General features: G+C 46.7%; 1 protein-coding gene across 1 annotated transcript in view; it reads left to right on the top strand.

Moving 5' to 3' along the window:
* XK (X-linked Kx blood group antigen, Kell and VPS13A binding protein) overlaps positions 1–25606 on the top strand; it is a 149326-nt gene that overhangs the window by 30959 nt on the left and 92761 nt on the right. The window contains exon 2 of the mRNA XM_069639743.1: positions 20039–20301. Within this exon, the coding sequence (XP_069495844.1) occupies positions 20039–20301 (263 nt within the window). The remainder of the gene's footprint in view (positions 1–20038; positions 20302–25606) is intronic.

Genomic DNA, 25606 nt, shown 5'->3' with positions numbered 1-25606 from the left:
GGCCGGTGGGACATACAGTAGATCTGAACATTGCACTAATAAATGATCTTCACAGCCTACCTGTGTAAGAGATCATTTCAGTATCCTTTTTTGAAAACAAGATTACAGTGAAATTAAAACAGCATCAATTATTTATTCAGTGGGTCAGATATGTGCAGAAGCTAAATACAAACAATTAGATACGTTTGCCGGTATCCCGCCGGTAATTCCGGTAGGATACATCAGAACAGAACTACCATTATCAGCGCTTGATATGCCGGAATTACTGGCATATTACAGATGCCTGAAACGGTAGGTAAATCCCCATTCCTTGGAGGGTTTGCCAGTACTGTGCCAGTAATACTGGCTGTTTTTTGCCTGTGGGGTGTGTGATTTACCTCCAGCTCTTGGCTGGAGGTAAATTAGGCTACCCCACCGACAAACTTGTTCTCTGCCGGTCTGGAAACATGGCGGTAAACGGAATTACTGGCACGTTAATTCTGGACCGGCAGAGTTCTAGTGAGTCCTAAATGACAAAATAAAACATACCATAACATCCCCAAACACCACTTGGTGAAATTTACTGTATGTTTTTTTTTTGTGGGTATGCAAATTGTCTTCACATTATCCACATCAATAGAACACTGTGCTGTTTGAAATACTGAAGAAGAGCTGATGTTTTTTTTCCCCGCACATGCATGTTAAAGACATTGGGGGTCATTAGGAGGTTGCTGGTAACCCGCCGGTAGTATCAGTGGCTTACCAGCAACCTTGGCTTACCGTTTCTGAAGCCCAATTTCCCGGTATTACGGGGCTATTACGGGCAGCGGAGTAACAGTAAGTTCCCATTCCCATGGAGTCCCACAGGATTCCATCGGACGGGAACCACTGAAGCACTGGCACATTTGTTAACGGTGCTGGTGCTACAATGAATTATCTGCCGGCAGGGGCCCAAACTACTGGCAGGTCAGGTCTGCTGGTAGTTCACTGCCCCTACCGGCAGACTCAGAGTATGCCGGTCTGGAAACAGTGCACGTTGTTACTCTGACCTTTTTCCGGACCAGCATACTCCTAATGACCCCCATTGTAGGATGGTCCAGGCGAGGTGGTCTGCGATTCCTGGCTTTTAGGCTCTTATCGAATTGCATTCTGGTGCATCTAGTCCTGTGTTTTATACTGGTAGAATAAAACTATAAATACTGCACAAGAATAGAGAATGAGGTATGCTAAAAAGCACAGCTTTGCAAACATCCAACCAGTACCCAGGACAACTAAAGATGCAACACAAAAATGTGCAGTGTGAAGCGCATACATTTTCAAACTGTGCAACCAGAAAACCTGGGCAGACAGCTAAGCTTCCTCAGTTAGACCAATCTGTTTTATCCTGGGCGAATCACTTTACCTCAATGGTTCTTATTTTCTTTGGCTGCCAACATTGGAATCACCTTCAATGAATTTAGTGAAGTGGGACCTTCACACGAACAACACCTGCACATGGCTTATTAGAGTATGGTGTTTTCTCCAAGTATTATAATCATATTGTTTATCATGTAGGCAGTGCACATCATATGGCCCCTCGCCGTGACATTGCTCGCCGCACCATCACTTGTGATCCACGGTAATTAGGTACTACAGTATTTGGTTGACAAGGGGGCCTTTATCTTGTGCATTGACTTTGTAAGGAGTCTGACAGGCCAATTTAAAGTTAGCCCTCCCATCAGCCTATGGTCATTGGGTCTCCATCTGGTACACAGTTTTTAAGTGGGATGTTGGTGGAGAAGAAACATATTGTAGGCATGCAAGCTGCGTACCTAATGGCGAGGCTTGCTACCTTCCACACATTGCTTTATTTTTCTCCCCTCTCTCCCAACAGCCTGGGCATGCGGGTGCCACAGGCTGCTCCCGCTTTTGACTGCTGGGGGACCGGGGAATTCTCCCCTAGGGCTCAAGACCCATGCCAGACCGGTTTGTTGCGTGCCCGTTCCTTCCCAGACAGGAGGGCATGAACCAACTCAATGTTACTCAATGTATCAGCCTCAAAGCTATTATTTGCCTGTACATCGAGGATACAAACGTGTGACCCACAGCTTGCTCACCTGCAGCAGGCGCATCAACCATTGAGGTACCTTACAAATTACATTCAAAATATCTATTCTGTTGGTTTATCTTCTTGCAGATAGGTGAAAAATCAGGGTTGATATAGGAGGAATGGTATTCTGGAGAGGAAAGCAGAGTAAAATCAAAAGTAGTGTAATGTTGCTGGGTTTTGTATAGTGGAACCTCTTCTATGTGGAAGGTCTTTTCCACTACAAAAGGGAAGGGTAGATCACTTTGTTGTAAACCCGACCATTATCATTACTCTGAACAGCCACTGTGCCATCATTGTTTGGTATGCCTGTCCTATCACATAAGGGGGACCAGCTGTTTACAACCAGTCTGGTTCCTGCCACTAGTGTATGGTAAGGTTGCCAAGAACAATGCTAGTGGTTATAATTAATTTAAAACCTTCTATCAAGCACTTTTAAATTTTAATGCAAAGCAAATTGTCATTAAAAACAAAATCTAGTAAGTATGTCGCCAACAGACACACTCAAGTCACTTTCTCCGATATCACTTCCAATGACATCACCTGGGTCTAAGGTTGCACTCTAGGGGTCAGCTCCCCCACCCCCACTCGCCCAGTAAATCTAAAAGTTGTCTCCCCTGCTGTTTGCAATTTGGTTATTTTTAAGGCCAGGTAATGCGTTTTTATATGATTAAATGTTAATGAACGGTGTGTTCAAACATACAAGTCATGCTTTCATAAAGAATATACAAGTTCAACATGCTTAGTATATGCCTAAGATCACAAGGGTGCACTGTAGCGCAGTCCCCCGCCCTCCCTGAGGCTACAGAAGAAGCATTGTCTGGGTCTTTCTGTGCGTGGCTTTCAGCTGCAGCAAAGATATGCTGCGCAATAATAGTAACAGTAGATTTGGCCGTAGTAGATTTAATCGAGAGAGAATTGGTCGATTTCTTTGCCGCATTTTACCGCAAATGTATGTGGGGGGTATGTTAGGGGAATGATAAAGGTAGGGGGGATTTTGTGATTGGGCTGCAGGTAATCTCCCCCTGAATACATTTGCCGTAAAATGTCCAGTCACTGTTGCAACACACCAACACCCCGATTCATGGAATTTTTTGCACGGTTTAAAGCGACTTTGCACTGCTGAAAAGTGACTTTGCGCTGCCGACCGACACAAGTCCTGATCCATGGAACTGTGAAAAGTGTATTTTTGCAGTGCAAAGTCTGTGGAAAGTCATTTTGTACTGCAACAATGACTATGCACTGACTTTGCACTGCAAAAATACACTTTGCACAGTTCCATGAATCAGGGTTTGTGTCGGCAATGCAAAGTCACTTAGAACGTGCAAAAAATTCCATGAATCGGCTCATGATCTCTGCTCATTCCTTTGGCCCCACACATGAATTAACAAAGTTCTTAGTAAACAGACTGTCACCCGCCTCCCTTTATTGGAGAATGCGAAGAAATGCCCATTTTATTTCTATTTATTTTTTTTATTTATGGAGTACTTTACACCAAATGGTTACATTTCTGATCTTGAAAACTGAAGACCGAGTTTCTAATCCCAGCTTTAGCACCTTAACAAAAATAGTGTGGCTCTGGGCAGAACGCTATATCTGTGTCCCTTAAAATTGCAAATAAGTGTGACGTGATGTAAATATGTGAACCAACCGAACAGGTAATGCTGTTTCATCTTGCGCTTTGCACTTCATTCTGATTTCCATTATCTGGTCTCAACATCAATGTTGCCATCAATGGCAAAGGATGCGAAGGCTGGGTCCAAGTGTTTGAGTCGAAGCAGGGAGCCAACAACGAGTTCAGTTTTATCATCATTCAAGCAGAGATGGTGGTCAGCCGTCCAGGCTTGGATAATGCTGTAGACTTGGTTAATGTTGTCGGAATCCGTGGTGTAGTTACCCGTGCGTTTCAACAGGACTTGGGTGTCGTCAGCAGAGTTAGTGCAGGTAATTTCCAGGATGTCTAGGTGATCAAAAAGGGGTTTAGTGTACATATCGTAAAGTGTTGGCGACAGGCACGAGCCTTGGGGTACCCCATAGGAGACACAGATGGGGTCTGCTGCCCTGGAAGCCAGTAGAAGTGCGTTCACTGAGGAAAGAGTTGACCCAGCTGGCAGCTTCTCTGTAGAAGTTGAATTTCGAAGTAAGGTGTTGACAGAGGATATCGTGGTTCACCAAATCGAAGGCGGCAGAGAGGTCAAGTAGTAGAAGGATAGCGAGTTCACCGGCATCGCGTGTGCAGTCCAGTTGGATCTTAAGATCCAAAAGAGCGGCTTCAGTGCTATGCCTGGGTCTAAAGCCAGATTGGCATGTGCCTAGAAGGTTTTAAGCCTCCAGGTAGGTTTGGAGTTGGGTGTAAGTGGTACGATCAAGGATTATAAGGTTGAACGGTACTGTTTTGATGGGGCAGTAGTTGGTGGGAAGGGTGCAGTCTCAGGCTTCTTTGATAGCTTTTGGGAGCGAGCATGAGGTAGAGGAGGCATTCATGAATTTGGCAAAAATGGGTGCAAGGGGTTCAGCGCACATCTTGATGTGGGATCGGCAGAAATCTCCTTTACAGTTGGAGGGTTTAAGGCGCTGGATTGTGGTTAGGGCATCCGCAGCTGATGTGGAAGAAGTGGAAGGGGGGTGCGTGGTCATGGCTGGATTGCTTTGGTGGGGAGGAGGTGTGGCTTTGGCTGAGAGCATGGGTTTTTTGTGGATGGGTTTGTCTCTCAGTGTGAGTGTTTTGTTGCCAAGGGACGATTGGACGATTGTACACCAGGCTTTGCCTTTAGTGAAACTGTCGATAGGTGGTGCTGGGGATTCAAGCTCCTTGAATATTATGAAGAGTTCCCTCGTGTTGGAACTGGTCTCACTAATTCTGGTGTTATAGATGTCAGATTCAGTAGAGATGATAGTTGCTTTGTAAGTCTCAGCTGCAGAGAGAAAGGCCTCTTTTTGTGTTGAGGAGGGGTTCTTCCTCCAAAGGTGTTCCTGAGTCCATTTGTGTCTGCAGAGGGTGTGTAGTTCCTCTGTGAACCAGTTGTTTTTGATGGGCTTTTTCTGTATTGTGGTATTTAGTGGAACATGGAGGTTTAAGGTGTGTAAGAGCTTGGCGTTGTAAGCGATGAGGATGATTTCGGGGTCCTTGCTGTCTGGTAGAGCTGGCAACGCTGCTAGAGCGGCCCCAATGGTAGGTTCAAGCATCTCCATGGTGAGTTTGTGGGTGTGTGTTGATGTGAAGGGGAGGCGGTTGGTGACATTGTGAGCATTCATAGATTTCGGTATGAGAGTGAAGAGGGTAAGGGAGTGGTCATTGCATGGTAGGAGGTTGTAGAGGAGCAGTTGAATGCCTCTGCGGGAAGTCCCACCCCCCTACTTCAAGTATGTTGGGAGCCTGAGATCGTGCAATGCCTGCCACCAGCAGTTGTGACCATACCACAGAGAAAATGTGAAAAAAGATACTCTCTGAGAAAGCCCTGGTTCCCGAACAGATGATAATCTGAGGAAGGAACTCCCCCAAGGAATATGAAAAGGAGTGAAAGAGGAACGAGTGACGTCACAAGAGACGAGTGTGATGCACTAAGAAGACTGACTGAGGAGAATGCATGGACCCTATAGAAACCGATGACGAAGTTAAGAATCGAGTAAACTTTCATATGCGAAAAAAAGATTGCATGTGTGTGATGCACTACAGACAATGCAAGCCATTCAATGACTGTACAGACGCAGCAATGCAAGTAGACTAAGTAATCTTAGAAGCTGGCTGTGCAGATTGAATAGACTCCATGTGTTGTTTTAAGGTGTTGAAAAAAGTGGTGATTTACGCAAAGGTATACAGGTTGCTTTATAAGACTGGTAAGTATTGACAGTCAATTGAGACTTGTCATTATGGAAGACACTCCTCTCATGCACCTATGCAAGACACTGCCAAAGCACATGCCCAAGCTCAAACAGTATAGTACGGAATGGGTGAAAGGCATGGCAGATAAGATGTTCATGCCGTGGTCACAAAGTGGATCATTGTCAAAACCAGTATTGCAACACATGACCACATACTTGCACGCTGCATACACGGGGAAGAAATTGGAGAAAAGGTTTAGCTATTCTAGCTCTGGAAAATGTACCAGGAAGAGAGAGAGATGATCTGCCACCTGAGGAGTGGAATAACTAAATCCGGCCTACAAAAAGGCTTTACAAAGGGGAGACCGTGTTGGCTGTTTCACATCATAGCCAGCACAATCATAAAGGACAACAGAACACGTCTGACCTCTTCAACACTTTACTATTCACTGACTCGTTTTACACTTCTTCCTCTCTGAGGCTTCTCCTCTTCCCCCTGCCCGCTCAAGTCTTTAAGCCCCCTTTCCCAGAGAAAATGTGCCCATAAAATTTCAACTTGTCCTTGCTGATGTTGCATTTTTCATGGTTCAGGGTGAGCCCTGCTTCCTTCAGGATGGCGTACACTTCCATGAGTGCCTGGTCATGCTCCTCTTGAGTGGTGCCAGATACCAGAATGTCATCCAAGTAGTTGAAAGCTCGCTTGACTGGGATAAGTAGGTACCTAATGGTCTCCTGGAAGATCTCTAAGGCCGCTGAGATACCAAAATTCAACCACTTGTATCGAAAAAGGCCATTGTGTGTGGAAAATGTAATTATCCCTCTGGAGCCAGGGTGCAATTCCAGGTGGTACCCCTAGTTGTGGTCAAGCTTTGAAAATGTTGTCGCACAGTTCAGACTCACAATCATGCCCTCAATTTATGGTCCTTGGTGCCGTTCTCTTTCAATCGCAGTGTTTGCTACCCTCATGTTGACACAGAGTCAAAGTCGGTTTCCTTCCTTGGGCACCACGACTAGGGGTGAGATCCATGGCGTGGGTCCTGTTGCGCATTCTGTAATGTCATTGTTCAGCAGCTGTTTCAGTTCCCTGGACATGGCTTCCTGCAGGTGTAACCCGACCCATGATGGATGTTGTGTGACTGACTTGACTCGCTTGTCGATGTTAGGCGAATTACTGTGTCTCTCAGTTTTACCAACCGCTGGAAAAGCTCAGGGAATATTTCCTTGATCATCTCATTTTTGACCTGTTAGCGCTGTAGATGGCAGATGGCTTTGTTTTCGCTTTGGTCCCCACTGCACACCACTATATCTGTGTCCTGGAATTTAATGTCCATCAGGCCGAGCTCTTCCACTGTACGGTAGCTGAGCAGGCACTTATCCTGCAAGGGGCTCCTTAGTACGTGGATCATGGTGTCAATTTACTGAACGAGAATGCCTTCCTAACTTGCCTCAGCAATGGAATTGGGACACTGGCTCCCCATTGAAATATTCTTGCTTTTGACAGGGTCAACTCGTGAGGTGCTCCTGACAGGAATTCCTGCTCCCCCATAATATTGGCAGTGGCACCCGTGTCTATGAGAAATTGGTGGGTGACCGTCTCCATTGTCACAAGTATTTTGGGTGCCTCGCTGCAGTCCTGCTTCCCTTGTATGAGGTTGATGAACTCATCGGGAAATTCCGGGTCTACAGTTGGCGGATGGGTCATCTGGGTAGCCAGTCCAATCGGTTTAGTACTCAGCTTGTGACAGCTAGTCGTGTGCGGGTATGTCCCCGTAATCACTGCCTTGTTCCATTGTTCTCACCATCCTCCTCGGCTTTTGTGGGTAGAACTGTGGCTATCTCCACTGCCCCATCAGTGGGCCTGATCTGAAGGGTTGTCCCCAGTTGCTTGATGTTGCCTGGGCTTGGTGGACATTTTTTCCCTTCCTCACAGACAGCATGGTAGTTTCGTTCTCGTCCGCATCTTGTGCATCACTGGTTCATTGCCGGGCAGGTGCCTGCATGAGGGAAGATCTGGTTGCATAGATAGCACAGCTTCTGCTGGTGTGGTCCTGGTCTCATCTGCGGGTATCCTTCCCTCTGTGGTCCTCTCAAGGTGGCTTGGTGGTCTGGATTGGTCCTTCCTGTTTCCTTGGTGTTGGTTTTATTTTCAAATTTGTTTATTGGCATTTGTTATTTAGTACATTTACAGGACACTAGGCGTGTCCGCATTTCCAGGATAATGAGCATTTCGGAATAATACTTTAACCATTACATTTAAGATATTAACATTATAACATTCAACTATCTCCCAGTGTTTGCTGTTAAGGTGAAGTTGCTTGATGGAGGAGGGGGGGGATCCTGATGGTCTGGAGGGAGGGAAAAGGAGGGGCCCATGTCCGTGAAAGTCCCGTGGGGTGATAGCGTGGGGGCCACAGGTCTTGTCAATTCAGATCGTGGTTCTGTTTCAGTGGGTTCGTGCCAGTTCATGGGGGCTTATCATCAGAGGGGTAAAACAGGGAGTCTGTGAGTTCTTTCCAGGCCTCAAGGGTCATACTAGAGTCATCTGTGGATCTGGCCACACTGTCCTCCCAAGCCGTTGTTTCTGCTCGTACCCAGCGTTTCAGTTCAGAGTGCCAGCTTTTCTGTTGGGGCCCAGCCGTTTTCTTCCAAGACATTGCCATGGTCCTCTTTGCCATTATACACATAATGTCCATTAATCTGGTGAGGTGCTTGAGTTTGGCCGGTCTGGTGTATGTTCCGAGCAGGCACTCCTCCGGGGTCCATTTGTATCTAGTCACTCCCAGATTGTCGTTTGTCTGTTGTACGGCGGTCCACAGGGATTGTGTCCTAATGCACTTCCAGAATACGTGGATCAAGTCCGCATTGCTCTGTCCACACCATGTGCAGTTAGAGGGCAACGTATTCTTGATTTTCGCCAGCCTGGACGGAGTTAGATATGTTCGGTGTAGCAGGTTGAGTTGTATTTGTCTGAATCTGTGGTTCCTGGAGACAGACTTGGGGAATGTCAAGGCCCTTTCCCATTCTCCATCTGACAGTTCCCGGCCCATGTCTGCTTCCCATTTGTCTCCCAAAGCGGGGCCCCGTGGGTTGGGGACGTCGCTCAGGTGGGCATATATCTGGGACACCGGCTTCCAGCCCTCGCCCAGAGCATAAAGTAGTGTGATCAGGGGGTTTGGCTCCGGTTCTTCCGGCCATGACGACCATTTGGTTTTCCTTGGTGTTGGTGATGTTCGCCACTGTTTCATCTCTCTCTGGTTTCTTCTTTGGCATCTCTATGGTGGATGCTTGGATCCCCACCCTCTCATGTACTACTGCCATCTCTATTACTTAGTTGATTGTCAGGGCTTTCTTTTGGAGCTGTTTTTACAGCACCAACGATGTGCAACCTTCAATGACCCGCAGCCAGATCGCCTCGTCATCTGAGACTGCTGAGAACTGGCAGTGTACTAACCTTTGGCAGAGACATGTGATGAACTCTTTCACCGTCTAGTGGGACGTTTGTTGGAACTGGTTAAATACATATCACTCGAAGTCCGTTTTACGCTGGATTACGAGTTTCTTGTTCAAAGCTGCTACTAGGTCATCGTAGGTGTTTCTCTCTCCAGCCGGGATTGTCTTGATGATGCCATTCACTTCCGTCCCTACCAGATTGATGAAGATGTCCTACAATACCAGCGACTTCGCCTCACCTGCCGCTGTGATGACTCAACAAAGTCTTCAACCCAGGAAGTCCACCCAGGACACCTGTCAGGCTGCAGCTGTAGGCTGAACAGGTTAGGCTTTCCCAGGAAAGCAATGCTGCCGGTGGATGGTTGTGCCCCGGGACCTCCCATGGAGATCAGTGTGCAGGGCTTCAGGTGTCGGCCCCCCTGTATGGAGTGTGGCTCTGCCGCTAAAAGCCGTCCTCGGTGCGCGCATGGCAATCAATGGAGTAGGTATGGCACTTTCTTTTGTATGCCTGCTTATTTTAGTGGTGTTGCTTCAGAGGTTTTTATTAAGTTTCCAATTTTTCTCTCTTTTTTTCTGTGTGTGTCCAGGTGGCCCTCTTGCTGGGTGGTTTGGGAAATTTGGGCAGGGCAGCAGTCAGAAAGACGTACGTGTAAGTGGGGACCATGTTTTCTCCTTGTGTGGGTGGGTGGGACCTCAGTGGGCCTCTCACCAACTTCTCTTGGGCTCTTGCGCGCTCCCTTCAGACTTCCTTTTCTTTCCCTCAATGCGGGTGGGTGTGGCCTAATCGGGCCACTCACCGGCCCTTCCTGGGTTTATCTACACTCCCTCCATCGGTGCAGTATGCGTGCGAGTCTTCCCGGACTGTGGGGTCCAGGACACAGCCACTGTGTGAGAATGGGAAAAGAAGCGTGGCTTACACGCCCTTATGAGCACTCCCCATAGCCTTTCCCTGTAACCCCTGGTGCCAGGTAAGTCTATTGGGTAAGGTAAGCAGCCAATCCTGGGAGGGGCGGGGTATATGGATAAGTCTGTTTGAATGGTTTAGTGTTGGTTAGTAGGGTGAGGACAGGAGAGGGTGAAGGAAGTGTCCGAGAGACCAGAGGAGGCGAGAGTGATCGGAGTGCGCAGGCTATTGTTAAGAGGGGGTCTGTGGAGTAACTAGTGTTAGTGGGGGTAAAGGATAATATTAGAAGCTGTAGTAGGTAGTAGAGGGTGATAGCAAGGGTTACATACAGAGTAGAAATAGTAGGAGACACAGAATAGTAAGAGCAGAAGTGAGGGGAAGAATAGGAGTAACTATCAGCGTAGCGTGAGACAGAAGTTAAAATGGAAGAATAGCGAAAGGTGAGAAGGTAAATTAGGAGTAAGGAAACAGGAAAATATAACAGTGGAGGTAGTAGGAGGTAGTGATAATAGTGACTGAAGGAGTTAAGTAGTAAGAGGAGACATAGGATTAAAGGGTGGAAGTGGAAAGGCGGAGTGAAAGATCAGAGGGACTTTTAGTTCAAGGGGAGGAGAACATCTTGGGACATAGTGCAGGGAAGTGTCAGGTGAGACCATACAAGCAGGACAAGCAGGTGGAACTGGGTGGAAGGAGGCACCATCCTATAACACCCCTAGAACACTAAGCAGGGCTAGGAGAGGGGGCGTTAGAAGACCCCTAGGGAACCAGGTAGCCAACACTTTAGGAAAGGCACACTTAGGGCATGGAGTCCTATGGGACTCCATGGGAACGGGAACTTATTGGCACTACGCCGCCCGTAATATCCCCATAATACCGGGATATTGAGCAGCATAGACAGTAAGGGCAGTTTGGCGGTATTACCGGCGGGATACCGACACACTCTTAATGAGGGCCTAAGTCTTAAAAGAACAAGAGACAGTAGGGCTCACCTAGCACTAGCTACTAACCTCTCGTTACGGAAGCCTGGGTTAGGGAGGTGGGGACGACGGAGAAGTTGAGAGAGAGACGACCCTAGTGCCGAATTCCCCAAGAACCGACATACTGATGTATCCCTTAAACCAACCACTCATACTTTTAAATAAACACCCCTGGAACTTCTTCCAGTCTCGAGCATGGTTATTTGCGACAGGCCACCCCGTCACAGTGTGTACACGTGTGTGTGTGTGTGTGTGTGTGTGTGTGTGTGTGTGTGTGTGTGTGTGTGTGTGTGTGTGTGTGTGTGTGTGTAAAGGCAGTAATTTATGCAAAGGGAAAAGGCAATACCCCAAGTTCGTTAGCTCATGGGTCTTGAGAAATAGTCTGCTTTGTGAATTTAAGTGACCTGTGCTTTTCTCTGATTCAGAAATATGAAAAAGCACTTCCACTGCACTTTTTTAGGATGCGTGATTCCTTGGTAATGGGGTCCAAATGATGTGAAACTTAACCACTTTTCCCAAAGATTACACAAAAAAGGAGGCAAAACTTCGAAGAGACCCTCATTTTAGCCTTGTCAAGTAATAACCAGTTTTAAAATATGGTCTTTCTGTGCAAGACCTTTAAATCAGAATTCATAGATGGTTCACCATTTCAATGTTAGAGGGCCCTCATTGTTGACGTTTGAGCATATGCCTTGAATTCGTCCTCAAAGCATTTAGTTTTTCCCCTCTTTGACCCTAATGCTTATCTTTCCAGTTGTCCCTCGCTTTACTCCAGTTCTTCTTCCCATTGCCTGGGGCTCCATTTTTAAAATTCTGCTTGGGCCTTCACCCCTGCAGCCCCATTTTCATGACTTTCATTTCTAAGAATGCCTTGTTCAAGGACAAGTAGGCCAAGTTACCGGAGGTGAGTAGAGGGTAGGTGGTAGAAAGTGTATCTTGGACTGGATTCCTTAAGAATTCAAAGCACAGACTGGCCCTGGGTTGATAGGCTGTGCACGCATGGCTGGAGTAGGATATAGAGAAGATTGATAGAGTAGTTGGAGCAAGGCAGAGCGATTGAGTCCAATAGTTTGGCCTTAACCACGCTAAAGCATGCAATGCATGCTCTAGCCACTCTTGTGAGTAGCTGTGCTGTAGAGAAGATTGAAAGGGCAGGCATCAGTGACATTTTTGCATGCTGAGTCACGGTGGAAATTAGGGGAGCCTATTCAGAAGATGAAGTCCTACTAACAGCAGATTATGTTCTATGATATTGCTATAGCTGAGAAGTAAAAGAGACTTGTTGAGCACGTTCAGGAGGGTGCATCTTAGGGGAAAAGTAGCAGGAAGCCATGGGCAAGGGGCTTGAAGGACACAGTTTTGTCTGTGGCGTGGCCCCCTTTTGGGATGGTTCTTTGTGTGCCATTGAATAGGACGAGGCCTGTGTGGACAAGCCGTGACCTGCTGGAGGGAGTGGATAGATACTGGGACCTGGGGCTAGGAAGCAGTGAAGGAGGGGCTTGTACTCACATTCTGAATATGTATAGTATCCTTCTGGTAGGATTTTGTTAGTCTTTGTGGGGTGCGTGGCTGCTCAGTTGTTGGCTACAGGAAGGTTAGATGGGAGTGGGCCCTGCAAGGCTGTGGTCCAAGTGACCACCTCCACCCTGTTTTTCCAGATGAAACGTTAATGTTATGTTATGTTATTTGCCATTTATATAGCACCTTATATATCATTGATATGACCTCAAAGCGCTGGTAGGTTGAACTCCCTCGGGTACCGCAGTTCAAGTCAGTAGAGAAAGAGAGTGTCGTATGGTGCGTGAGTGCACCGGATATGTGTGCAGCTGGTGTAGTTGTTAGATGATAGCTGCTTCTTAGCGATAGGTGTGCTGAGGAGATCGGTTGGATGTGTTCAGTCTGGTGGGTGGACACCCAGACTGGGTTCTGGCTGCGTTTGGCCTGAGGAATGCCTATGCTAGCTGGAATGTGCTTCTGCTAGCTGTGTTTTATTAGGGTGATGAGGTGTTTGTGGGGTCGTGCTTGTATGTGAACAACTAGGCCAAATAATCAGGGGTATAGCTGTGTTCTAGTTGAATGATGGTGTATAGAAGAGAGTGAGCGTAGTGGTGTGATATGGTGGTTATCAGTAAAAACCCCTGAGACCAGGCACGTGAGCAGGACGGTGGGGATATACATAGCGACATACATATGTAAAGCGACAGGATGGATATGGGATACAGGTATATATGGGGATACAGGTACATAGCATATATAGGGGATACAGCTATTTGGTAACATCATGGTGAACAGGTGTTGCCTCTATCCGTACCATCCATAACATCCGCACCATATGCACCATTCGTAGCATCTGTAACATCTGCAACATCTGTAACATCTGCATCATCTGTAACATCTGCACCATCCGTTACATCCGTACCATCTGTTGCATCTGCACCATCTGTCACATCCGCACCATCCACACCATCCGCACCATCCACACCATCCGCCACATCTGCAACATTCACAACATCCGCACCAGCCGCAACATCGTTCCATCCACTCTATCCGTTCCATCCACTCTATCCATCCGTTCTGTCCACTCTATCCATCCGTTCGGTCCACTCTTCCCGTTCCATCCACTCTAACCATTCCATCCACTCTAACCATTCCATCCGCTCTATCTGTTCCACCCACTCCATCCGTTCCATCCTCTCCATCCGTTCTGTCCACTCTATCCGTTCCGTCCACTCAATCCGTTCCATCTACTCTATCCGCACCATCCATTCCATCCGCTCCATCCGTTCCATCCATTCTATCCACTCCATCTGTTCCACCCACTTCTTGCATTCCACCCACTCCATCCGTTCCACCCACTCCACCTGTTCCAGCCACTCCATCCCTTCCACCTACTCATCTGCTTCATCCACTCTATGCATTCAATCATTTTCATCCGTTCTACCCATTCCATCAGTTTCACCTGCTCCATCCGTTCCACCTACTCCAACCATTTTGACGACTCCACCTACTCCTCTGCTCACTTATTCTTTGTAGTCTATACACTTTACTTAATTTATTGAACTCGTTCCAGTCATTCCACTCGTTTCATTTGGCCCAATCTATACACTATACATACAGTCCGATTCCGCCACCTCCTTCCACTCATCCGAATCAATCGACTCCACGCATTTTCATCTATTCAATCGGTTCACTCCAAATATTTCATACATATTTCATCCAGACCAACTTCGCTCAATACAACTCTAATTACTCTTCCATCTCTCCGCTCCACCAGCTGCGTGACTCAGTCCATTCCATCCCTCCATCTCATCCATCTGCTCTCTCCACTTCATCCTATCATGTCGGTAGGAGCAAAGGTTTTGTCCTATTAGTCTCAATGTATGATTTTTCATTGGGTTGCTGGGGAATTCAGATGTATCTTTAGGATGATCATTGGAATTATGGGAAGAGCCATGTTTTTAGTAATTTGCGGAATGACAAATAGTCTTTGGTGTGCCGGATGTGAGGTGGAAGCGAGTTCCACAGAGCGGGGGCCAAGGCTGAGAACGAGGATCCTCCGATCCTGACCGAGTTGGTGGTTGGGATCACCAGAAGGAGGGCGGAGCTTGATTTTAGGGTGCGGGATGGGAGGTAAGGTTTTAGTTTGTCTTGCAGGTATAGACGGCCGGTCTTGTGCACTGCTTGGTGAGTGATGCACAGGGTCTTGAAATTGTCCCTTCGCCAAACTGGGAACCAGTGAAGCATTCTGAGAGCTGGAGTGGTGTGGTCTCTTGGGCCCAGTGCTAGTAACAATTTGGCGGCAGAGTTTTGTGCTCTTTGTAATGTAAAAAGGTGGTATGCCTGGACCCCATGGTAAAGGGAGTTTGCATAGTCTAATCTTGACATTACTATAGACATAACAGCGGCAACTCTATTAGGAAATGAGAGGTAGGGAAAAATGCGTCTGAGAATTTTGAGATGGTAGTGACAGGACTTGGAGACGTTGTTGATTTGGCGAGAGAGTGACAGGTCAGAGTCCAGGGTGCATCCAAGGTTTTTTACTGTGGGAGAGGGGGTGGGTGGTTGGCCCATGAATGGGGGCCAGGGTGGGGGGCGGGGGAGAAGTTCAGTGTTCCCGCACACCATGATTTCGGTTTTAGTGGGGTTTAGGAGGAGGTGGTTTGTAGTCATCCAACGGTCGATGTCAAGGAGGCAAGCTGCAAGGTTGGGCTGGGAGTTGGGTTCTGGGTTGAGGAGTTTCAGGATGATTTGAGTATCATCAGCGTAGTTGTAGCACAGGATATTGTGCGGGCGGATTATACAAGTGAGGGCGGACCTATAGAGGTTGAATAGGAGAGCTGATAGGCATGCTCCTTGTGGTACACCAGTATTGACTGGGCGAACGGTCAAGGCAAAAGTGGAGAGGAGGGTTATTTGTTTCCTGTTTTTGATGAAGGAGATGATCCATTTGAGAGCAGTTCCACAGATTCCCAGGGAGTGGAGGCGGTCAAGTAGGATTGAGTGGTTGATTGTGTCGAACGCAGCAGAGGGGTCTAGAAAGGTTAGTGCAGTGCATCCTGCAGAGTTGGCAGTGATTTTAAGTTTGTCCCAGATTGAGGCCACAGTGGTTTTGGTTCCATGACATGGTCTGAAGCCCGATTGGGCGGGATCCAGGAGGTTGTTGGATTCAACTAAGATATTTAGTTGGGAGTAAGCTGTTCAATAGACGAGTTTTGCAAGGAATCTGGTGTTCGAGATGGGGCGGTAGATTTTGGGTTCGAGGGGGTCGAGGGATGTTTTTATTAGAAGAGGTTTGCATGTGCAATTTTGAAGGCGTCGGGAAAGATTCTAGAGCTGAGGGATTTGTTTAGGATGGTTCTTGCGTATTCTCCCGTGCAGGTGGATGAGAATATTTCTTTGAGGACTGAGGAGGGGCAGAGGTCGAGGGGGACCCACAGGGTTTCCGAGCAGAGAGCAGGTCTAGAAATTCGTCTCCAGAGATTGGATTAAAGGAATGGAAAAATGGGTGGAGTTGTTGCAGCGGCGAGAGGGGGTGTGTTTGGTAGGGTGGATAGATTTCGTGGCTGTGAGAGGAGGGCCTTTTTGTTGTTAAGAGTAGTCGTTCTGTCAAGAGCTGTGGAGTAGAAGTGGAGCGAGAGCGAGTCACAGAGTGATTGAGATGGGGTAGATTGGGCTGAGGTACCGGAAGTTTTGACGAACTCAGAGATGATTTTGTGGAGTTCCTTGCTGGGGTTTTCACAGGTAAGAATACGTTTGTTGCAGTGTTTTTTTTTTGTGGCTTCCCGGATTTGAGCTTTTTAATATTGATGGTGCTAGATTGGTTGTTTATTGTCCCCATTTGCATTCTAGGGATAAGTACCAAGGCGTGAGGAGGAGCGGCAAGAGGGGGTGAGCAGGATTAGTGAGTTATTGAGCCATGAGTAGAAACAGTCGATGGTTAAGGGTTCATCCCAGGGGATGGTTGTGGGTGGACTGTGAAGCAGTGCTTCAGCTAGGTCAGGGAGGACCTTTAGTTTCTTCCAGCATTTGTGGAGGAGGAGGGCGGCTGGTTTAGGGTTGGGCACGGGGGCAGGGGAGTGGATGGAGAAAGGGACAATAAAGTGGTCTGACCAGATGAGGAGTATGGGGGTGGCTAGATGTATCTGGTCGTGGGAGCTGAAAATGGCATCAAGGGAGTGTCCTTTAGAATGGGTCGGGCCGTTCATGTGAAGGGGGAGGTAAAGCGCATCAAGGCGGTTGACCAGTGAGTGGGTCATAGGGTTGATCGGAATGTCTAGCCAGATATTGAAATCTCCAAGAAGGGTTAGAGAGGGGTGGTTTACTTGTATGGTGGCTATGGAGTCACAGAGGTTGGTTGTGAAATGTCTGTCCTAGCAACGTCAGAGTGAGATTTTTACAAGCAGGGATTCACAGGAAGGAGTGTATGTCTGGGAGTCGATGAGTGAAACGGAAAAGTGAGATTTGAAAACGATTGCCACTCTGCCTCCTCTAGAGGGTCTGTTGACTGGGATGAGGGAGTATTGGGGGCGGGGGGGAGGCTTCATGAGCAAAAGGGGCGAATTCGTCAGAGAACCAGGTTTCTGTGATAAAGAATAGGTTGGGATTGTCAGAGGAGAGGAGGTCAAAGATGCTATGTCTGTTTTTGCTACAGAGCGGGCGTTAAAAGGGATGCATTTGACTTCGGACTGTGGGGTTATCCTGGAGGTTGTAACGGTGTGGGTGGGGGGCCTTGCGAGAGGTGGAGGGTGTGGGTCAGTGGTAGGAAGGGAAATGAGGGGGTACGGTGGCAGCGGGTTCTGATTGGTTGTGGACTGGTCAATGGACGGAGGGAAGAGTAGGCGGACGGAGGAGGGTGTGGGCGGGGGGGATGGAGTTGGGCGAGCGGGTGCAGGTGGGTAGTTGGTCAGATGGCGGGAAGGGATTAGGGGCTGGGAATTTGTATGTGAATCTCGTGAGGCTGGGAATGTCAGGTGTGCTGGGCGAAAAGTTGAGGGACAGGGGTTGGAAGCGGGGTGAGGGAAGGGGTGAGGTTGGCGAAGGTGGGGGGTGAGGGATTGTGGGATTGGGACGAGGAAGGAGGGGTGAGGAGTAAAGAGAAATAGAAGGGGACCAGGCTTGTTTTCTCTTTTTTAGGGTTGTCAGTGCAGTCGGTGTGTGAGAGAGGGTGGGGGGGGTCGGATGGTGATGGAGATGCGGCCACTGTTCTTGCCAGGGGGCGACGTGCAGTGTTCAGGGAAGGGAAGAGATACAGTGTGTGTGGGGTGTTATTGTGTGTCGACGGGAGGATAGTGTAGGGTATGGGGGTGGGGGAAGGTCTGCATTCAGTGACGGGGTGGGGGGTTGGGAAGTGGGGTTGGTATTTAGAGAGTCCCTCAAGCCATAGGAATAAACAGATTGTTGGCCTTCCCGAGCACATAATTACTGGGAGCATCTAAAATGCAACAACCAGTGTATTGCACTCTGCTCAAATTAACCCATTTAGTTTCAGGGTGCATGTCCATCACCAGTGCCTAATTTGTAAGACAATAAGTGCCAGGGCCCAAATAATTTCTAGCACATTTGTCACATTATGGGCAGACAGTTCCCCACCATTGCTGCCACCACCCACAGCGGCTCCCCACAGTGTCAACACATTTGGGGTTAAACTACAGCTCACACCTGCTCATTGGGGTTGATGGATGCGCTGGCTATTATCACTCCATAATCAATCTGAGTTTGAGACAGTAAGTGCCAGGGCTGAGCACTGTGAACACCCTCACAAAGTAAGCACTGCCCATCACTCTGGTAGGTGTTTTCCCCCTAATTTGCTACGATGTCATCCAAACACCTTTACCTCTTTCGCCTTGCAGCATACCAAGACGTATTATATTTTCAGCTCATTGAAAGCCATATATTGGTTGAACTCACACGTGGATATCTGCCCAACAGCCATGGATAATCATAGATGGGTGCAGTATGCACACTTGCTACTGTGATATTTGTGTCAGTAATTCAATGTAGCAGCATGACATGTTATAAAGCATAGGACCTTATACACAAATATTTGCATTGGAGCACATAGGAAGGTGCCCATGAGCACCTCAGAGCACCTCAGATTTGCACCTGCTATTCTATACCCGAATTCACAAAGCCTAAAACTGGAGCAAATCTGGATATCGCTTTGTAGCATCTTTGAAATGCCCATGTGCGAATGTGATGCGCAAAGCTTATCTCAAGGGGATCTCAGTGATACTCCAGCCCCTCCAGATTTGCTCCAGTTCCAGGCTTTGTGAATAGGGTATAAGGTAGAACTTGTAAATCAGAGTGGCTCAAGGGATACCCTCATTTGCTCAAGTGTCAGTCTTTGTGAATCAGGCTCATAGTTCGAATGGTGACAGGTTAGATTCTCAGGGTGATTTGGAAATTTAGCAAAACTATATATATATATATATATTTGCTGATGCCACAAACCACGGGGATCTCTCAGAGAGTGGCTCAGCTTCCTACTCATTGAGCCTCATTACAAGTTGGGCAGTGCGGGTAAAATGCAGCTGTATTACCGTACACTGAATGCATAAGCGCACCGCCCAACTATGACTTCGGCGGAAAGTTAGAGGATTCACCTATAAGCTGGGGAGCAAATTCATATGACCTGCTCAGAGATATCTGCGCACCCATAGAGCTTTGCAAACTCACTCTCATAATCTGGGGGATTGATACAGCAGCGATCCAACAGGCACAATGCAAGGGTAATGATGATATTTTAGCTCAAACTATATACTCGATATGGGTTTAGCTCAGAGCAAGGATCCTGCTGCTCTGTATACAATGTTTTGCCTGGTTTAAACAAACAGATTATCTCTTTGGGATAGGGAGGTTACATCATGGAAGAATTCATCGAATACAAATTCGATAAAATATTTTAATTGAATTTGGCTGAAAATATATGTGTGGGAGGGTAATCGTGATAATTAAGATAGGGGAAGTGGGGGAAGCTGCGGAGGGTCTCCCTCCACACATATTTTCATCCAAATTGAATAAAAGAAAAAACAATTAGACTAAATCATAGTCAACTAATTCTTTTAGATGTAACCACGTCGAACCTACTATCTGAATAAACCTCTGCGTTCCCTTTTTCCTGCTTCGTGCTGCTGAGAACTGTATAGTGTAGGCGTGTTTATTTCACTTGAGACTAGTTGCACCCTGGTGAGACCCAGGGTCCAATGCAAGAAGCCAAAAGGGGAAAGAAAAGCTTTATCTTCATATAGCTTCATATTTTATAAGATTGATCTGGTTGGTTGAATTGCTCTTAACCGCCTGCACCCGTTTTGTTTGCTCCAGGTGTGTGGAGGTCTTCTACATCTACTGTAAAGCCGGCCAGGTGGAGGAGCCTTATGTCAGCATCACTAAGAAGAAGCAACTGCCCAAAGATGGACTCTCACAGGAGGTGGAGAAGGAGGTGGGGCAGGCAGAAGGCAAGCTGTTCACTCACAGGTCTGCTTTCAGCAGGGCCTCTGTTATCCAGGCTTTCCTGGGCTCTGCGCCCCAGCTGACCCTACAGCTTTATGTGTGTGTGCTTCAACGGGACATTACCATCGCAAGAGGTTAGTAGGGTTAATCGTACCATAGCGCATGCCTACTTTGTGTTGTTCATCTCATCTCCCAAAATATTGCAACCCAGGCAGTATCAAGGGGTTGACACTTACCTACTAGGAAAATTCATATACGAACCAAACTGGCCACACTACACTAATTCCAGATTTCCATGATTTACAAGTAGCACTGGTAAGTATACCTTTGTGAAGATTAAATACAGTGATGTGAATGAGACAATAGGAAAATCTTCATAAATATTTTCAGAATCTTGGCATCATTTGTTATCTGATTGAAATATGGTCACAGTTCTTTTTTGTCTGTTTCTTTTTATTTCACTGACCAGTCTTTCCAAGAGAATGTGTACAATAACAAACACAGGCTAATCCTAAAATGTCACACATCCTCATTTCAGGAGCCAAGTTAATGTACCAATTACATCATACAGAGCTCACAGCACCATGAGACATCATTAATTATCAAGTCAGCAAAGGAGAGAAGCGATTAGCAGAGATAATGTAGATGAGTGGGTGTTATAAGGGAGAAGTGTGCATAGGCCAGAGAGAAGGAAGGGAGTAAGGAGACATGGAGCAGTAATGGGATAAAAGGGAACTGAAGAGTGGGTGTCGGAGCACCAGAGACAGCAGAAGAGAGGGGACAGCACAAGGGAGAACATGAAAATAAAAAAGAGGAGGAAAGAGTTAAGAAAAGGAGATTAGAGGATAAAGAAAGAGAAACAAGAAGTGAGGATGATATAAATTGACCATACAAATAAACAGAGTGATGAAGGGAGAACTCCTTAATTAATGAGGCAGTCTGACAAAGTGACTTCCAAGCACTGGGAGGTATTGGAAACAGCAGAGTAGAGAGATACATTTACAAGTAATGTAAATAAGCCTAGAGAAAATAAACAATAGAGGATAGGCCATAAGCTAAACTTCCTACTGAATTCCAAATCCATCATCGATCATTGGAGAGAACAAAGTTGTGGAGCAGATGAAGAAGAATAAATGAAGGAGGATTGAAAAGGGGAACAGGAAAGAGACAGGAAGGATTTGAGAATCGAGCATGAGAAGATAAGTGAAGGTCAAATAGGAGAAAAGGGCAGATAGAAGAAATGCTTACCGGTTGGGGGAATTCAAACCGGAGTAAAAAGGTAGCAAAAGGGGCAGTAGACAGGAAAGGTATGGAGGGGGAAAAGAGACAAGAGCAGTAGGACAGGAGGGCAACGAAGAAAAGAAATGAGAAGACACCAGACAATTAAATGGGACAGTTGAGAGAGGAGAAAGGGGGATTGGAGGAGCTTAATATCCACGAAGGTGAAAGAAAGCATTGCGCAAGGAAGAGTGCTCAATGGAAAGCCAGTAATGAGAGAGCCGTGTAGAGGGGTATAGAACATCACTATCTTGAATTCTCGAGTGATACATTTCATAGTGTTGGTGACACTAAATCAGATAGGTCATTACATTTCCCTAATTTGGTATCAGTTAGGAATCGATGCTAGGAAATGTATAGCTTCTAGCGATAAATATATAACTGTAATGTAAGTATACAAAGATATAGCAGCTTTATTTAAGTAAAGTTGTCAGTACACAGCTAAACCAAACAAAATGAACGCATATACAGTCATACCAACTAGGAACTACAGTTGGTGTCAACAACATTGGTAGATATTTTCAAAAAGCTCTCTTCCTGGATATATTATATCTCTCTTTTTTTGCCTGGAAAAAATGAGTGCTAAACAGCTCTGAAGCCAACAGACATGCCATAAACCACTTGGCAAGCAAGTGGCTCTTTTCCATTCGAATTTCTTCCAGTCTCTTCGGTTTCTTTGCCGCAGCCAGTATGCTACGGCGGCCATCTTTGCTGAAGGCGCGGAAACAAATGCACCTTTCTGCTGGTTATCGTGTTCTTCCACTTCTAAAAAAAATGCCCCTTATTGTTTAAACTGTCCAGAATATTACAGGTAACTTCCTTGTGGTCGAGGTGGCTGGGACGTTGGCTGGCCTTTGCCACAATGCCAGGTAGGGATAACGATATGCTAACCACCCTCCCAGACCAGCTACAAAGGTTATTTGTGGGTTGGGCAACCTGCAATTGAAAGCGTGTGTTGACAGGAGTTGGGCTACTCTCTGAATTGCCAATAGAGACTGCAAGTCTTAATAAACACATGACCGCTAGGTATCATTTTTCTCGAGGGGATTGATTCTATTTGAAACAATATGTTGAAGAAATATTGTGACATGCTTATTATGCATTTGCTCACGCTCAAATTACTCTCTGTACCTCTCTAGCCTGTGCAAACCTGCTCAGCCTATTTAACGTACTTTTAGGCCTTCACCACAACGCTCTTTGTGGTCGCCCCTCACATGTGAGCTAGGAGGTAGCCCGTAGGGACCCCATTCCTCAAGTCTGGCTTATGCCAAGCCCTTTCCCAAACCTAATTCTCACCATCGTGCAGCTCACATTCCTAAAGTGTGCCACAGAAGCCGCCAATACCTCATAGCTAACTCACAAAGGGCCCAACGTAACTCAAACATATAACAGAAGTGGCACTGTAAATAAAGGACAGAAGTTGTACTGCACAGAGGAACTGTATTTACACATAATGCTTGCAATCAATACTTGTTTCTTACTGTACTGGACAATGATAGCTATTGCCCTAGTCCTCCAAACTTGCTCTGCCGCCAGTGGCTGCCAGGGGCATGACGGTTCCCACCCCTCAATTAGCTGGGGCTCAATATGCTGCCTTTAGATTTTCCTCAGTGCACAGTCCTTTGAAAAACCACGCCCCTATGGCTGTAGGGACCACCTTTTAGTATGCAGGCTGTATAGTGCATGCTCCTTCAATTTCCTCTGTGGCGGTGCTCATTTATTTTTAGAGCCCTTGCTTTTAGTAACCGGCGCACGCGCTCACTACCGCTGCGCCTGAGCAGCTTTCAAGCAGCCAGACCCAACCAGCTCTGCCTCTGCAGCAGGCTGCAAATCTCTCTTAGGGGCAAGGACTGCTGAGTTAAGGCATAATTCCCACAGGGAGTGGCCCTGCTTCTTTGCTCCTCTTCACCATTGCTGGTTCAGTGAGGCTGTATTGTCCTCACACTGGTTCCCATGTGCACTGGCGTCTCACAGGCCGTGTCACTCCAGCTGCCCACCCAGGCATCTCCTCCTTGATCCATTGCAGCTCCTTCACCTAAGTCACACCGCTGCCTCAGCCCCGTGCTTGTAGGTCTCCTCAGCCCTACTGGCTCTGCCTGTTGGGTGGGATGATCTTGTCATCAGGTTGCTTCCATCTTTTTCCTGGGATGCACTGCTGATGCAGCACAGGACACACTCTTCTTCCTTCTACCGCCCGGCTGATGTGGCCCAGGTCATTGACTTCTCCCCAGCCCGCAAGGTCACAGTCTTAATCTTCGACCACACTCCTGACAAGGAACGGGTTACCATCTTCTCCCCATACTCCACCGCTGACTCTGCCCGGGGCTTTCACCCCACCAGGTTGTTCCAGGCATATGCATTCCATTTAACACCTCTGTCAAAGCCGCAGGCTGCGTGCAGCCCTCTGGCATGCTCCTCCAAACTCTCTCCTTTTTTCTTGGGCGACTGCACGAGGTCGAAGTCTTCCCACAGAGCTGCTGCTTCCTTACTAATTAATTCTTTTCCTTCAACCGTTTTCTTTCCTACATGTTACTTGTGGTTTCTTCCTTCAACAAGCCAAGGCTTCCTTGTCTAGCATCCTTTTACATCTTTTAGGGGGGTAGTGGGGTATGTGTGCGTGTGTGCGTGCGTGCGTGCGTTGCGTGTATGTGTGTGTGTGTGTCCCAATTTTTGATGCATAACCACTGTATGTTAAATGTTAAATGTTAAAGGTATTTGTACAGCGCACCGTCACCAACGGAATTGGTCCCCAGGCACTCAGGCGGATCTGTAAACGATAAAGGTGGGATGTGTTAGTAAGGTGAAGAAGGGAGTAGGATAGTGAGAGGAGTGGTGTTCTGTTGGCAGCTTCAACTCAGTATACACCGGGTGCTGAGCTTTGGTGTGGGTATCGGATCGGAGTCAGTCCGCGTGTGCTGTTGTTCCGGCTTATGTGTTGTTGCAGTGTTGTGAAGTGCGTGCGGCTTGTTGTGCGAGAGATGGTTGTGTGAGTTTTTTGAGTGAGATAAGTATGCAGAGTTTGAGCTTATATTGGTTAGTGGGTTACCTGACCTTTACCATGCTAACATTCGTAGTTCTGTCTGAGTGTGACACCTGTTGGTCATGTATGTTGAGCAGCACTCACGTAACGCATCCCAGGATAAACAGCCAAAAATCCGAAAAAGTTTAAAGGTATTTTAAACTTTATTGAAAAAATTAATGATTTCATTTAAAAAAATCATCCTCTCATTTAGGTGTGTGCCAGCAGATGCACGGCAGTTGACGCGTTTTGCCACGACCCCGTGGCTTCATCACAATGTCCACCCCCATGTGAATTGCGTATATGTAAACTAGTGAATTAGTGAAAAGTAAAAAAGGGTTTACACCTTAACAAAACATTTCAGCCATATTGGCTAGGGTTGCAAAGTGTAAAATAGAAGACAGAGGAGGTGCTTTGAGATCGTTAAGAAATGCCATACAAAATGCATCTATTTTTCACCAATGTTGGCAACGGAACTTGTCAGTATACATTATCAGTTTCCCAAATTTCAAATATATTTTCCCTCTTCAGGTATAGCTACTTGCCTGATTGGCAATACAGTACATGGCATATTGATAAACGATGCAAATTATTTGGCATTACTAAGATCCAATTTACATGAAAATCGAATTTGCAAACACATGAGAACGGATAAAATACATCTGAAATTAGGGTGAAAAGTTGCGCCTACGGATGTATCTGTCAATTTACACATTCTGCCGCGTGGTCTGGTTGCGTGTGCCCGTAAAACCAATAATGAATCAGATGTCAAGCCATTAAACATTACTGATGGATGTCATTATTACACATAATTCCATGCTCACTAGGAAATTGATTTTGAGATCGGCCTTTAAATAACATCTAGAAAGTGTCTAGGGCTGGATATTCAAAGTGACTAGTGCAACGTCCAGTTAAACGCCACAATGTAACAAGTAACAAATCAAACTCAATACAAAGCCTAATGCAGTGCATTGGTAAACAGTTTGCACCCAACATTGTCATGAAGTTCAATCTTGTATCTGTTGATTAAGTATCTAGTGCACTGCCTTACATGAAGCTGGTCTATGCAATAAGATACATGTCTATTAGTAAAACGTACCATTTGTAGAGAGTAACTTAGATCAGTTGTATAGTGAAGCTAG

The sequence above is a fragment of the Ambystoma mexicanum genome, chromosome 7q (genome assembly GCF_040938575.1).
Source record: "Ambystoma mexicanum isolate Mex_15411 chromosome 7q, UKY_AmexF1_1, whole genome shotgun sequence".
NCBI lineage: Eukaryota > Metazoa > Chordata > Amphibia > Caudata > Ambystomatidae > Ambystoma > Ambystoma mexicanum.
Note: the sequence above shows the minus strand (reverse complement) of the source record. Positions and strands in the feature narration are given on the sequence as shown.